General features: G+C 38.9%; 1 protein-coding gene across 1 annotated transcript in view; it reads left to right on the top strand.

Moving 5' to 3' along the window:
- The window catches only part of PLCE1 (phospholipase C epsilon 1), a 284,605-nt gene extending 270,958 nt beyond the window's left edge, over positions 1–13,647 (top strand). Inside the window, exons 27-32 of the mRNA XM_077822515.1 lie at positions 381–499; positions 3,833–3,961; positions 6,622–6,831; positions 8,225–8,386; positions 8,583–8,798; positions 13,474–13,647. Of these exons, the coding sequence (XP_077678641.1) occupies positions 381–499; positions 3,833–3,961; positions 6,622–6,831; positions 8,225–8,386; positions 8,583–8,798; positions 13,474–13,647 (1,010 nt within the window). The remainder of the gene's footprint in view (positions 1–380; positions 500–3,832; positions 3,962–6,621; positions 6,832–8,224; positions 8,387–8,582; positions 8,799–13,473) is intronic.
- Positions 13,648–16,538: the final 2,891 nt, after the last annotated feature.

Below are 16,538 nucleotides of genomic sequence, written 5' to 3'. Positions count from 1 at the left end.
TAATACAGAGTAGTCTTATCCTTCTGGATGATCTGGTCCATTAAGTTCATTGTCCAGGATAAAAATAAATATTTCTTTGCTGTTTAATACTTGTAATTTATTTTGTTGCTTTCATGAATGAATGTATTTTGTACACAAAAGAAGGAATGACGTCAGTGGAAGTTAAGGATATTCAGTCTCCTGAGGTACTCAGCACCTCATAGGATCATCCCCATGTTGTTGCTCAAACAGGAATTTTAATTCAAATCATTACAGTGCTTTAATAGTTCAGGCATAGCAAAATCTTAGATGCTCAAGCTTTCAACTTTATAAATCATGTATTCCACTTTAACATAATATGCTTGACAAGTTTTCTCTGCCCCAATGACATATTGTTTTAGGGTATAGACATCTCCAGCTACGAAACCTACACAATGAAGCCTTAGAAATCTCAAGTTTATTCATAAACAGTCGGAGGATGGAAGAAAATCCCTCTGGGAATGTTGTGCCTACCTCTTTGGTAATTTATTTTATGTGAATATCAAATATATTTGTTCATGTGTTCCAAATGACTAATAAACTGTTACAGTACGTCGGAGATATACTTTTATTGGATAATATCTTTTATTGGACCACCTTCTGTTGGTGGAGACAAGCTTTCAAGCTACACAACTTGTCTCTGTCTCTTCCGTCAACAGAAGGTGGTCCATATAAAAGATATTATCTCACCCATCTTATTTCTCTCAGAGCCTGGGACCAACCAGCTACCACACTGCATATTACAATACATAGACACTTAGTACCATTTTTTTAAACACTCAGGGCTTGTCTACACAAATATTTAGTTCTCGGCAAGCTGGAGTGTGAATCTACCGTGCACTAGTCTGCCATGGACTAACTGTCCCTGTGGATCCTGCGGATGTGCTTTAAAGGTTAGTTAATGAGCTTTGATCTAGATCACATTAGTAAACTGGTCATGTATGTCAGCAGGGTAGATTCACACTCCAGCCTGCCATGAACTACATTTTATGTAGACAAGCCTTGAGTGTTGCAATGTTTAATTTCTAGGCACCCTACCACCCAGTGAAATCCTCAGTCCCAAGTTAAGTGCCATATACAATCCATAGGGAGAGTTAGCTGCCTACAATGGGATTCACAGAAGCCAGCAAGCTGAGCGAGGAGCCACCTAAGCCAGTCATTAGGAAATGCTGTGGAGACAGTGTGGCTTGAGCCCAGCCCCTCATAGGTAGTTAGGTGCCGAACTCCAGGCTTGAGGGAAGTGCCTGTCTGCTCTCAGGATTCACAGCCATGAACCCTCTCCCAGACTAAGGGCTGACCTGGCTGAAGCGTCTTTCTCACAAAAAACAAAAGGGGAGAGAGAGAGACTTTCCAGCCCATGATAGGCAATAGGTGAGTGGTCAGGGCACTCATCTGGGACATGGGGGGCCTCTTTTCAAAACCCTGCTCTGTCTGATTTGGAGCAGGGATTTGAACTTGTCTCCCATATACCAGGTAACCACTAAACTATAGTCAATTTCTAACTCACTCTATCCCAGTGAATGTTTAATTGTTTATACAAAATGGAGTAGCTTCAACAGGAGAGATGGAGAGTGACCCACCTGGTGGTTTGGGCACTCACTTGGGATGTCAGAGACCTGGGCTCAGGTCCCTGCTCTAAATCAAAAAGAGTGGGGATTTGAAAACACATCTTCCACAGCCATGGTCAGTGCCCTAGATATTGGGTATTCTGGAGGACACAGACACATGCCCCAAAAACTCCTGAACTGGTTATCCCAAACTGGTAGGCCCAGTCTGGTAGGCATACTCCAAGACAACCTGCTGGATCAGAGCCCCCTGGGGAATGCCTAGTTTGATGAGCTACAGCTCTGAGCAGCAAAACAGCATCTGGACGAGAGTTGGGTGGAATTTTTTTATCAAATAGTAAATTGGCAAAAAAAAAATGGATTTTTGGGCCTCACAAATTCAGGTAGAATTCAGCAAAAAATGTTGCTCCAGAAATTGATTTTCTTTTAAACAGTCAAAATGATTTGGTTTGATCCTTTTGAAACACAGTTTTATGTAGAAATTTAGCTATATTTATTAAAACACAGCAAACAAACATAGCAAACACCCCAAAACAAAATGAAAAACACCCTGAAAACAAAATGAGCCGTTCCCCTCCTTCCCAATTAGTTTGAATTTGGGAGTTTTTTTGTGTTGGGATATTTTTAAATCTGAAATTATTTTTTATTTTGGTGAGAAAACCAGAAAAATTCCGTTTTGATTTAAAATTAGGTATCAATTATTCATTGAGCTCTAGTCAGGAATTAGGCAGTTTTGTGCCTGTTCAGTAATGGGAACTTAAGAGTCCTAAGAAACTTCACCAACAGAAACTCAGACACCTACAGAGTTAAGTGGCAGTTGAACAAGGGGTTTGAAGATCTCCTGGCACCCAAATGTTAGACCTTGCCACCAAAAGTGGCAGTTAGCTGTGCCACAGTGATTCTGAAAAACACAGTAGGTGTCTATCTGCATCTTTAGGTGCCTAAATACATTTGAAATTCTGGCCTTTGAGGCATATCTATAGATTTCTCCTTATGTTATATCTTTATCAATAATTTTAAGGCTATATACGGTTAAATGCCAAAAAGTTTAATCAGCTATATCAGTGATACTCAGAGACTTCAGTGGTTCAGGAGCCAAATTAGCGAGCAATATTACCCAAAAGAGCCACAGTAGTGTGAATTCATTGTTTCATTTACTATAATATTATTCATAGTTAAACAGGACAGGGGAAATATTTTGTGTGTGTGTGTATATATATATATATATATATATATATGCACATAAATTATCAGAGCAATTAAGTTAATAACTTAATCGGTTAATAACACGGTAAAAGCATCCTGCTTGGTTAATAACTGAGATTGGTTAACAATGAAATCACACCGTGATTTAATATCATGTGCTGAAAAGAGCTGCATGAGAAACATTAAAGAGCCACTTGTGGCTCTGGAGCCTCAGACTGACTGAGCTAGATTCTTGTGTCTGGGAGAAAAGTTGTCTGTCCAGTGTCTGTTTCCTTATAAATGTATCAAATTAGCAGTTCAGTTGAGACCAAAAGTTATGTAAGTCACAGACAATTGCTTCTGTGTCTGACACGAGATGGCTCTTTGCAGTGTTATAGCTGTGTTGGTCCCAGAATATTAGAGAGACAAGGTGAGTGAAAAAGTGGGAAGGTAATAGAACTCTAATAGGAAAAGGGGCCTCAACAGGGGTATAATCTCTATAAAGCAGCTCAGAGTGCTAGACTTTTTATTTTTTTATTTATTTGAAAATGCATGATTAATCCCATTGCTGATGCCTAATTATATAATATGTCAAACAAAACATAGCTCCTGGCTATCCCATGTGCAAAAGGCATCAGCAGAACAAAGGCTAATTAATAACCCACCAAGAAGAAGTATGTTTTATATACATACTCATGGATTTTAAGGCTAGAAGGGGCCATTGTAATCAACTTGTCTGACCTTATTCATAAACCATAAAACTTTACCCAGTAATTACTGCATTGAGCGTAATAACTTGTGGTTAACAGACATCCAGTAATGGAGAATCTAGCAGATCCTTGGGTAAGGTGTTCCAATAGTTAATTACCCTCACTGTTAAACATTTGTGCCTAATTTCCAGTTTGAATTTTTCTAACTTCAACTTCCAGTCATGAGATCTTGTTATGCCTTTGTCTGCTAGACTGAAGAGCATGCAGGTACTTATAGAACGTCTGTGCATTTTCTGTGAGACCTATAATAGTATGCCTATATATCTGAAAAACTATTAACTGTCTTTTGAACAGTTGTTTAGCATAGAAGAGAAGAGAACTTCAAAGTTGTACAAAGTCACAATACATGGAATTCCAGGCCCTGAACCCTTTACTGTTTTTACTATAAGTGAAGGGACTACAGCAGCACAGCTTCTTCATCAAGTAAGTATGTCCACTTGCCCTAAAAAGGTCACAAGAAGCCATAGTAACCAACTACGTGCTGGGCAGTATCTGACCTTCCTACTTTTATTTGGAATCATTACATTTAATAAAATGGATGCATTAACAAATATATTTTTTATCACTTTAAAGGGTAAGAGATTATTCTGTATATCTGTTTGCTAGGGAATTAATTGAACAGTTAAGATATCAGTGAAGTTTTCCAAATCTTGACCATTAGGTAATGATTTTTAATCTATGAAATGCAATTCACTAACAAAAATATATTTAAAATTTAGTTTTCTTTTTGCAGTCCTACAGTCTGAATTAATCAATATGACAAAAAATAATTAGCTAAAATTACAAGAGTCTACATTTTATTACAAGGAGCTGCATATGGCTAATTATCTAATGACAAATTATATCCTATGTTTCTTTTCGGTTTTGTATATATTCATTGTCACAGCTCCTCTAGTGGTTTTAATGACCATTGTGAAGTTCATTATAAGAATTCCTCATTGCCATACTACCTTGGGCTGTGAGTTAAACAAAGGGAGAGTTGGACTTGGTCAGTACTTAGAAGGAAAACAGGGTTCTTTGGTGACTGGTGATTCTGTAGTTGGTGTTCTTCTTGAATCAGTGCTGAACCAAACCTGCAGCCTGGTGTAGAGTGTAGTTTGCTGTTGGAGATGCTGTCTTTGAAATGCAAAATTGAGGTCAGGATCACCTGTAGTTATTAAATAACATGACGTTTTACCTACTATTAGAGGTGGTCTTGCTATGTTACTATTTGGTACCTACTTAAATGTACAGATTAATTTGGCTTTATAGAAGTCATATATGTAATTTGGGGTCTTTGGAAATTAATATTTTATTATTAAAAAAATTTAATATAACCAGAATTTTAGGATTTGAATATAAGGTTTTTCAAATCACCTTGACTTGATCTTAGCATACAGTTTGTGAACTATTTAAAAGACAAATGCCCTTGTTCCTGTGGGGGGTTGTTGCACAAAGCTGCCTAAAGCTGGTTTAGCTGGTCACTGTAGAGGAATCCTGTGGTTAGGTACAGCCACTGTAGTGCATTCTCCAACATAGATTGGAGCCAGCCCTGAAACCTCTAATTTACCAAGGAACTCTTTTTGGGGAGATGCAAAGCCCCAGAATTGGGAAGCACATAGGTAACTTAAATGCATGCATCTTCTTACACACTAAAACTAAATCATGCTAAACTAAATTAACTATTACTGCTCAAGAAAGAGATTTTGGAGTCATTGTAGATAATTCTTTGAAAACACCCGCTCAGTGTGCAATGGCAGTCAAAAAAAGCTAACAGAATTTTGGGAAAGTGATAGATAATAAGACAGAAAATATCATAATGCCACTATATAAATCCATGGTAAGCCTACATCTTGAATACTATGTGCAGTTCTGGTGGTCCCATCTCAAAAAAGATATATTAAAATTGGAAACAGTGCATTGGGCACCAATAGTGGAATATATAGAGACCGCACATCTCAAAGAACAACAGTTACCATACGCTAAGTAGCTGTTTCTTACTAAGAAGGTGTAATGATCCTCTGTGTGAAAGAATGTCACAATATGTCACAATATTAAATTGAAGCAAGGGTGACCCATGTCAAGGGTGATGACATTTCAGTGTTAGGACATGGCAGAATGACTGAAATCCCAGTCTAAGGGAAGAAAGTGCAGTGTCCTGAAACTGCCACAATACCTGTGCAATTATGTACCAACTGAATGCTGTTTTCAACATACAACCAATTTTTCTGCAATTCTCTGATGATCATTGTCATTAGGAATCAGCTAAAATGAGGAATAATCTGAAGCTTCGTGCAAAATTCAGACTGAGCCATGGTTTGAAAAGTTTTGATTACATGTAACATTTTTCCACAATATTTCCAGGATCCAGCCAGGAGCAGAAGGTTCTTGAGGTGTTTCTGATCTATCCAGAAACAATTTAATGAGAATGTCCAATCTACCCTTCAAATCCCTTCCTCGCAGGATTTTCTGTCAGGGGTATTGTAGGCTATTAAATGTGATTGGACCAGTTTGAGAAAATACTAATTGCTTCTGAGCAACAGCTGAACATGAAGTTAAAGCTGGATAATGACAAAGGTTTTTCTCTGGTGCTGAAGATCTGTTTGGACACCATATTGCCTATCACTATTTTAATGTTTGGGCAAACAAAGATGAGAGCTTTTTGAATAGTGGGTTAGACTGGTTGCCCTTGTATGACACTTTTCTGTTTAATTCTTTGAATATTCTAGAAATACAAAGTAAATGTTAAAGGGCTTAGTTCATGAGCAGAAAAACCTGAAACAGATTAACTCAACAGGAGTTGTTATTTCATCAGTGGGAAAATTTTGTACTGTCTTGGGATTATGAATAAATTGACCAGCCAAACTGGACAGGCATAAATTCAAATAGTATTGCTTTGTCTGGAATAGTTGAACTGTTTGGGTAATCTAAAGAGAACTGTATATTAGTTATGAGTAGCAGATCAGAAATACTTGTCTACACCACCAGAATTAACTAATTGATCATAGAAGCTTTTTGTGTACACATTCATTCATAGCTACTAAACACGTACCGTTTATGTCTAGCATTCTAATAGTTGTGTATGTGTTGTGGTTCTGTCTCAGATTTTGGCTACCACAAAAAGCACTGAATCACGTGCTCCTGATTATTTTCTGATGGAGGAAAAATGTTTTATATCTAAAGAAAAGACTGAGTGCAGGAAACCACCGTTCCAGAGGGTGATTGGCCCTGAGGAGGGGCTAGTACAGCTTTTGAACAGCTGGTTCCCAGAAGAAGGATATGTTGGAAGGATTATCTTTAAAACCCAAGAGGAAGTAAGTCTGTTCTGGAAAAACTGTCATTTACATACATAGCTAAAAATAATGATCACAAGAGGGACAATAAGAGCATCACATTTGCTTTGCTAACTGGAAGTTAATCTTATTCACCACCCATAGCATTAACAGAGGACAGCTGAGCACTGTCAAGTTTTATGCACCTATCATTTAGTATACCTCTGCAAAGACAGATATACTTTCACACAGCCCTGTTGATCTCTAAAATGCAATACATCATTGTTGTTGTTTAATATTTGTATAAATCAGAATCAGGCCATTATTGTACGAGGCACTGTACCAAAAAAAATACACTCCCTGCCCCCAAGGAGTTTAGATTTTTAATAGTGATTAGATATGAAGGGATGGCAAATATAAGGAATGAAAGGAGTAAGGTGGGTGAGGGTCGTAGCTGTCGGAACACTAGATTGCAATTATTAGAAAGAGTATTCTGTGCAGACAGCAAGGCTTTTTCTTATTTAAATTGCTAATTACCATTTAGATAAAGAACCTCAGCAACTGAGAGGATGGGAAAGTTGTTGTCCGTGACAAAATGAGGGAGGAGGCGGGGTTCTAGAGGAAGAGATGTAAGTTTTAGCTGCTGTCAGTCAGGACATCCATGAGATGCCCTCAAATACAGGGATTAGGGTGCAGGGAGAAGAGTCAGAAGTAGAAAGGCACCTAATGAAATGACCCGGTTTTCAGGAGTACTGACACCTGAAACTCCTATTGGTAAGTTCAGCACTCAGTGGCACTTACATAAATTTTGTGTGTGTATGTGTTTTAAATAAGTGGGTTTTTTAGGTGGAAAAGCTCTTGGAATGTTTGAGAATGAAAAGTTCTGACAGTGCAAATTTTATTTGATAAATTTGCAGAGAAATATTTTTACCCCTTTACTGTTTGTACAGTTCTTCTGTTGCACCCTGGTTTCGTAAAATCTTTATTGCACATCTTTTTTCCTAGCCTCCAATCCAATCTTATTTTGGTGCATTTACTTCATCCTCCACAAAGCAAAAGGTTACCCAGGTGTGCCTTTGCTTGGGGGAACAATTGTGCTTTTTCGGTTGAAGGCATTATTTTGAGTTTTGTGTGAGCAGCTAGGTACATGAATTAATGCATGAGCCCTTCACTTCAGAAAACATAGGTCAAAATCTATCTTAAATCATAACTGAAAACTAGTGTGAAGGTTTTGTTTTAGTCGTCATGGGACACTAGTCACCATCAAAACACCTTTACAGTTTGGCACAAATCCAGAGGTGGCAGTCTGTTCTAGGCAGTGGAAGTGCATTAACTTTCCCATTAGGTGACGTAAGACCCTTTTAAAAATCAAACCTTTAGGTCACTTTTCTTAACTAGTTTTCTAGTTTTGTTTTCTCTTTACATTTTTCTACAGAATTTGAATGGGAGAAACATTTTTCAAGAAGAGAAAGAAGACGCAAACGTTAGCTCTGAAGATGATAGTTTCTTTGTTCAAGTGCATGATGTTTCCCCAGAGCAGCCTCGCACTGTCATCAAAGCTCCCCGCTTTAGCACAGCACAGGATGTCATACAACAGGTAGAAAGCCTTTCTTTCCTGTTTCCACTCAGTAAGTTCCCTGTTCATTTGTTAGAGGTGGGTTCATACAAGAAATGTTAACTGAGTTTTGTTCTTAGTTAAAGAAGTCCTTTCCTTTTGCCAATTTGGACTGAGCATCTACTCAGTAAACACGGAGGGGTATTATGTTTTTAATTTGCCCCTTTTTTTTTAACAGACTCTTTGCAAAGCCAAGTATTCCTACAGCATTCTGAGTAATCCCAACCCAAATGACTATGTCCTCTTGGAGGAGGTGACAAAAGAGCTAGCAAACAAAAAGTCAACATCTAAGCCATCGCAGAGGATTCTGTCTGATCAAGAGTGTGTGTTTCAGGCTCAGAGCAAGTGGAAGGGAGCAGGGAAGTTTATCCTTAAACTTAAAGAACAGGTTCAGGTAAGTGACTGAAAACTCTTTTGTTGGTTTTAAAAATGGCGTGTGATCAAATATTTGGAATGGCAAGTGAAAACATATTCCTTGACAAGAACATATGTAAGAATGGCCATACTGGGTCAGACCAAAGGTCCGTCTAGCCTAGTATCCTGTCTTCCGACAGTGGCCAGTGCCAGGTGCCCCAGAGGGAATGAACAGAACAGGTCATCATCAAGTGATCTATCCATCCCCTGTTGCTCATTCCCAGCTTCTGGCACACAGAGACTAGGGACACCATCCCTGCCCATCCTGGCTAATAGCCATTGATGGACCTATCCTCCATGAACTTATCTGGTTCATGAACTAGAGACAAGGTGGGTGAGAATGGATGCACTGCGAGAGTGAGAGGAACATTTTAGGCTGGATGTAGCATTAAGCTTCCTTGCAACATAACAGTAAATTCCTGACGAGCCATGCTTTCATAGCCAAGTGGAACTACACTCTTTTGTGCATATACTACTACTACTTACTACTGGTGAGCTAACTTCAGATCTGATCCTGTTATAGGCTGAGGGCTATATCCACAAAAGCTTAGGCTCAGCGATGTAGTGTCTTGTCTTTAAGTGCCCTGACACCATCTAGTGGAATCCTCAGCCCGCAGTGAGATGCCCTAACTCCCTATACAATGCACAGGGAGAGAGAGATGCACCAAAAGAATGGAATGCACAAAGCCAGAAAACAGAGCAGGAAGCCAACAAACTAGCCAGTAGGAAATGCCGAGAGGCATGGCCTAATCCCTGCCCCTCAAAGGGCCTTAAGTACCTAACTCTGGGCTGGAAGGGAGGCCCCCAGTTCTCAATTCACAGGCCATGAACCTTGTCCTGGAGTGAGATACCTAAACCAGGTCAACCCTTTCTCACACAAATTGGAGACCACACCCTTATACCCAACAGTTAGAGACAGTTCAAATCCCCACTCTGCCTGTGAACTCGGGGGTCTCCCTCTGAGGTGAGTGTCCTAACTACTGAACTGTAGGGTATTCTGGGTGAGAGTTTCAGTTTTTCCTGTTGAAGCTGTTCCACATTGCTCCAATGAATATTTTATACATCGACTGGAACCTGGGTCTCCTAGGAGACCGCCCAAATCATTGGGCTATAGAGTTAATTTTCAGCCTTGAGCCCAATGAATATTTAAATATTTTATACAAAGTGGAACAGCTTCATCAAGAGACCAACCCCAGAATACCCCAGGGGTTAGGGCACTCATCTTGGAGGTAGACCTAGGTTCAACTGCCTCTTCCACATCCTGGTGAGTAGGGATTTCAACTGGGGTCTCCCACATCCTGGTGACTGGACTATTGGCTACTAAGAGAGAAGGAAGTGCCCTGATCTGGTAGGCATGCTATCCGGTGGCCTTGGAGCACACCTACTGTAATGGGTGAGACAGACTGGGGGAGAGGGATGGTTAGTCTTAGAATCCTGCCAGGCTTTGGTGGCTATCCACACGTCCATGGATGAAGTGGCAGTTGAGCAGGGGTTTGGAGGACCTAAATTGTTGAGATACCCCTGAGTGCTCCTAATATTCATGTCAATGTTTTATTGACCATGCTAGGAGGTGAGAATGCACAAAACTTACAGGAGATGATACAAGATCAGTCACTGAAAGACAGCAGCACAGAGCAAAATGCTATTTTCCCACTAATTTACTTCACCTAATGGACCTAATGTTGTGGATTCCCGGTGCAATCCATACCAGTGAGGGTTGTCACTACTGCTACTGCAACTCTGGGCATCTTACAATACTTTGCTGCTGTAGTTCCCAGCCTGGGACACTCAAAACCAGCCTACATGCATGCAAGTCACACCCTGAAGTCTGTGTGTGCTAGACAGCCCTACCTGGTACAGCAGCTCTGATCCCAGCAGCCTGTCTACAGCCCCATGCTGGTTTCCACCTGCCTTCGTGACAAGCAGTAAGATGACCCCCCCCCACAGCCACTCCAGAATTTCCCCAAAACCATGTGCTCTGGAATGTCCAGTCCATTCCTGGATAGTTCAGAAAAGTAATATGGTTCCTTTGTTCAAGACACCCAAGCATACCACATTATTAACTTGTGTAAATACACTCCTCTAAACACCGTACTAAGTTCGTTTACAGTAAAAAAAATAAAATTTATTAACAGATGTTAAGTGATGCCAAGTAAAAGGAATAAAGGTAGAGTTACAAGCAAATAAAAGTGAAAACACCCATCTAAAACTTGATCTAGCAAGGTACAGGGTTTGTTCAAGATGGTTCCTCTCACCAATCTTTCTTCTTCTCAGCCATGGCTGACTTTTCCTCAATCAGGACTTTCCAGAGACGCACAAGGGGCTGGCTTTCTTTATCTTCCTGGATTGAAAGATCTTGGCCTAAGCAGGTTTCTTACCTGTATCCAGTTTACGGAGACTTCAACCACACTTTAGCTGAAAAACCCATCTTTCTCAGCTTGCTAGAGCTCTGTTCCCTTGTGTCTCTCTAGTGGTGGATGCCAAAAATGGCTTCTTTCTTTGCTTATATCTTCCAAAGCTCAGTTACTTTGTTTCAAGAAGCAGGATGACCTCATGCTGTTCTTCCCTTCTAGTGGGCTTCCCACCCTGCTGCATGTAAATGAACCTTCCATTCTTTTGATTCCACATACAATCAGAATTCACATAGAAGACAGGTAAATAACTGCCTTCTCTCCTGTCTGGGAGGGAATCTGTTTCTCCCCATTTGGCCACAGACTTTAAAATGTAGTATCATTATGAAAGTATCTGTATTTCCTCAGATAGTGTTAATAATATTATTGTGTAGCATTAGTTTTCTGCACACTTACAGTACTATTGTATACAATCAGTTGATTAATTTGCTTATCACTTAAGGTTCAGTCCCTGCCCCCCCCCACTCGCCTCCCTCCCCACACCTTTATAGACCAATAAACCATTGCAATGTATTCTTCTGTGAGGAAGGCAACATGATGTCTGGTGGTGAAGGACACTCCATTCTGTTTCTCCCCTCATTTGTTAGCTTAATAGCTTTCTTTACCTAATATGTAAAAATGGATCTTCATTTTCTTTGTCTGAAGATTGGGCTGGACAGAGAATCAAATACACCTAAGGCAGACCTATTTAACTAACTCCACCTGACATGCTTGGTTTAAGCACACTTTAGTCATTCTAGCATGCATTCATAACTCTTAATACCCACCATGTACATACATCACAAGGATATTAATGATGAGTTATTAGTTTTCAAATGATACCTCAAAGGCATATTTTGTGCAAAGATTATTGCAGTAGTGTGTAGGGTGTGAATACAGGGGTGCTTAGTATCACAACACCTGCCACTGTAAAACCTAAACCCTTCATTTTTGGTTTTTCAACTGAAAAAGGCCCAGGTTTTATAAAAGCTATTTAATCAGTTTTTAAGCTATTTTCACCCAAAGTCTGGACTGCTAAAGTACGTGAAAATACTAATTATATGAAGAAAATCCAGTACATTACATCAGGTAAATGTGTTTGTTAATAATAAGTTAGTCTAAGTGTAAATGTAATGCAGTGGAGTGGAAGTTACACACACATGGACGCACATGTACATGGGTGCTCAACTCCTAAAACAAAGTACTGCAGATCCTGAACCAGGGAGATGGTGGCTTGGTAACCCAGGTTAGTGCTGACCACTCCCCAAGAGAGGTTGGGGGGCCCAGGTTACTGAATTGCGCTCTCTCTCCTTCCAGAGTGGGAAGCTGGGTCAGAAGTAATCTTACTTTTCTGTATACACTGCTTTTTTCCCCTGTCCTCCTATCACCCTGTATTACCCAGAAAACTGTGAAGTCAATTTTTTGCACCAATTTTCACCTTTTTTTTTTTTTTACATTTTTGTAATAAACACCCAGAAAATTGTAAACAAAATAAAAACCAAAAACAAAGGGTCTTGTTAAAACCCACTGGCAGGCAGCCTTGGCCCTACTTTACACCATACAAATTCTGCTACAATACCTAGAAATCTTAACCTTTCAGGACCATCTGTCTTAGTTCTCCTATTCTAATTCCTGTAACTCTGCATCCCCATTTCCCTGCTGTATCACCTTGGGCTAAGTACAATTTCAGATAATAGCTGTACAGATCCCTGTGAACTGCTGTGATTTTGTTGCCTTTATTCCCAGTCAGCAGAAAAGCAGCTGTGGCTGGAGCTCTTTACACTTGTGAAGTAGCAGGAAGAAACTGCATATTAAGTGCAGGGTTGAACCACGTAATGCTTCTACCAACTGGTGGCATGTCTATGGCAGGGGCGAATATGGTTCCTTTTCCCCAAAAGAGATGTTGCTTCTTCAGCATTGCATTGATAGGAAATACATTGTGATCACAATCAAATCCTGAATACAATTGATCTACTTATCTATACTGTATCAGTCAGGAGTATCTAGGCAGCAGACTTGCTAAGGCTTAAGGCCATGTTAAGCAGCATTCTATTTCTGCAATTTTAAAATAATTTTTGATGTGAGACAGTCAGGACACTGCTTTTGTGAACCTGACATAGGGAAGATGTCAAAAAATGCTGCTATTTGCTCTCACATGAAATCCAAACCATATTTCAAACCTCAAAGTTCAAAGTATCAGTGAGCTGACACATTCTTGTTGTTTAACTGTTTCCAGTGTCTGTGGTTCTTTTGTTTGTTTTACAGGCAGCACGAGATGATAAAAGAAAAGGCATTTCTTTTGCCAGTGAACTTAAGAAATTAACCAAGTCAAGTAAACAGTATCGGGGCTTTGCATCATCACCTTTGCAGAGCTCACCAGACAATACTAAAGATGAAAAATCTGCAGGCAGTTTGACCTTTAGTGACAATATGGAATAACATCCGTAATTGCCAGCAGTATGTTCGCTGCAGGTATGACGTGTGCTCCTTGTTTCTAAATCAGACATGCTCTCTGTTGATTTTTCAAGGTACAATTTTTTCAAAAGTGTGCTTGGTAAACCATAGTGAAATACAATAAGCAGCCAGAAAACTCTCTATGCTTTTAGGTTATTACTCTGTACTGGCACAAACCTATACACATTACTATGCATTGGCAGTCCTGTCTAGTCTCCCTATGAAAGCCTAAAGATAAATGGGGTGAAAATTGCTAGGAACATAGGAGTTTTACTTCACCTGCATAGTCCTAGGGTTCATCAGGTAACCTGACAAGGGCCAGTCCTTTTAAAAGACTCTTAGAATGCAGCCTGGTTTCATCATACACTGTGACAGTGAGTTCCACAAGTAATGCAGTGTGCTAACCGCTACTTCCACACCCACTCTTAATTAAGAGGTGCCATCATTTCGTGTTATGGGATAGCTGAACTTTACTAAACATTAATTTATATGCATTTAATAATAATGGATCTGTGATCTCTTACTCCTCTCTCCATACGTAAACTGTTTGTGGCAGAGTTTCTAAGAATTTTATTGTCCCTTTCTGAATCTTTTATATTCCTTCTAGCTTGTTTGAGCTAAAGTGACAAAACCAAATACAGAATTCAAGGCAACAGTGTGCCATTTATGTATACAACAGAAAAAATCTTTTGGAGTTAGTAAGGTGTCTGGGCAAGATTTTCTTCTTAATTAGCTGTGACCTCTCAGTACCAAACAATTCTTAATAATCCCTTATCACATGGAGCAGTGATAAATTTCCCTATTTCCTTTCCACTCATTCTCAATTTATCAAGATACTATTTATATCTACAGTGTCACTTCATCAGAATTCAAGTAATAAGGCTGCCAATAATATTTTGTTTACAAAATTCCTTAAAAATGTATTTCATAGTATGCAGGCACCCATTTATACACTTGTATTTGAATTTAAATGCTATCATCATCTTCCCCTTTCCAGGTGATTTTAAAGGCCCTAAAATGGCGAAGGCAAAAAGCCAAGCTGAGGCTGTCAAAAACAGAGGGAGATTGTCATATTCCCTCTTTTTCCACATAGCCTTGCATTTACGTGATAACTGGAACCAACATCCGGATTCCTGATTTAAGAGAGCTTTCTGCATTCTCCATGAAGGATACTGCTGAGGCCTAAACTATTCAGCACTAGCTTGGCCTAATCCAGACTGTACTTCTTGGTGACAGATACAGATCTGGTAATGCTGAGTGGGATGTTACAGTTTCTAATGTTTGGAAAGACGCTTGCCAGCATTTGAAAGAGATTCCTCTCTTCCCAAATATCTTCACATCTGCAAAATCTGGAGAGGAAGATTAAGCAGACTTCTTAAATTGTACTTTGTAAACAAAAGATATTTTAACTAATTGCTTTAAGGGAAGAGAATTAGAACTAGAGTGTTCTGTGTATTGTATGAAAATAATGCACCTTTAATGGTTCCTGTTAAACACTGTTAGGTGATTGTAAAAAGATTTACATGGACTGTAACTTTCTTGGTATCACATATTTAATTCTGGTGATAAACCATAAATAACTATGGTAAGCATTTTGAGTATATCTATTTTCACAAAATAATCATGTACAAACAGCTAAATACACCTCATTGATAGTGATATTTTGACAAGGAACAACATTTTCTTCATTCAAATTCTAGTTTTCCAGGCTTGTGTTTCAAGTAAGAATGATTATTTATTTTCACGTTCCAAGGTATGAGTCACTGTGTAATATATTTATCATACCTTTCTTTTTTGGTTTAGGGGAAAAATAATTTTCTGCTGAAAAGAAACATTCAGAAAAAAAAAAACTATTTGAAACATGCAATTGCTTAAAGTTTCAATTTTGAAATCATAGTAAAATAATCTCAACATTAGTGTTTGTTAGAGAATGGAAAATATTATAGTCGTGTAAATAACCCAGGCTAGTCCATTTATTTTCCAATATAAACCTTGACTTTTTGTTTATGTAGAAGCACTGCTGTAAAGTTTTGTATATGTTTGAAATCATGATTTTTTTTTTAAAGTTAGTTAGTTATAGCTGTATCATTTTCTTCAGTGTAAATCAAAAGCAGTTCATACTGACTTATACAAAGTAAGGGCACAACTGAAACTGCTGATGTCCATACATAAGAACCTTGTCTAGTAACTAAACTGTTCAGCATAAGCTTTGGCTATACTTCAGATCATATGTCTGATGCAGGGATTGCTGCAGATGAGTAAATCAATTAAACTAAATTTATAGGACAGTAAGAGAAGCAACTCTCCATTAAACAACGTGAAGTTGAATGAAATGCAGGGAGATGATTCAAGCAGTCTGCTTAGCACCGAGAATTAATACCCTGTATATTAGCTAGAGGGTCTACATCCCCAGAAATGTCCTCTAGCACAAAAAGATGCTATTTCTAAGGTTGTAATTTTGTGAAAATCTATATCTCTTTACTCAATCTAGACAAGGCACTATAGTTGCTGACTCCAAGAAATAAATTTAAAACTAAAAAGTCATAAGTTGATTTCTAAATGTGCAGAAACTATGCTGTGTTCAAATAAAAGCAGGAGAAAGTTAGAAAGCAACTCTCACCTTTTTCTGTGCAGGAAGTGCCCTCTTCAGGCTGATTCCAACATTAGGAAAAAAAATGTAACTACACATTCAAAACTCCTTTACTGAGGCATCCCCAGGAGCTTACACACTTATTTTGAAATTCACCTGTCTTTATCCCATTTTAAAAATAGCAACTAAGCCTGTTCTGAATTCTGGGAAATTTGCAATATTTTCAAGCAGTGCTATGTCATTTGTCTAAACATGGTTTTCAGAGTTACATGGGAGAAGATTACAC

The sequence above is a fragment of the Eretmochelys imbricata genome, chromosome 7, assembly GCF_965152235.1.
Source record: "Eretmochelys imbricata isolate rEreImb1 chromosome 7, rEreImb1.hap1, whole genome shotgun sequence".
In the NCBI taxonomy this organism is placed as follows: Eukaryota; Metazoa; Chordata; order Testudines; family Cheloniidae; genus Eretmochelys; species Eretmochelys imbricata.
Note: the sequence above shows the minus strand (reverse complement) of the source record. Positions and strands in the feature narration are given on the sequence as shown.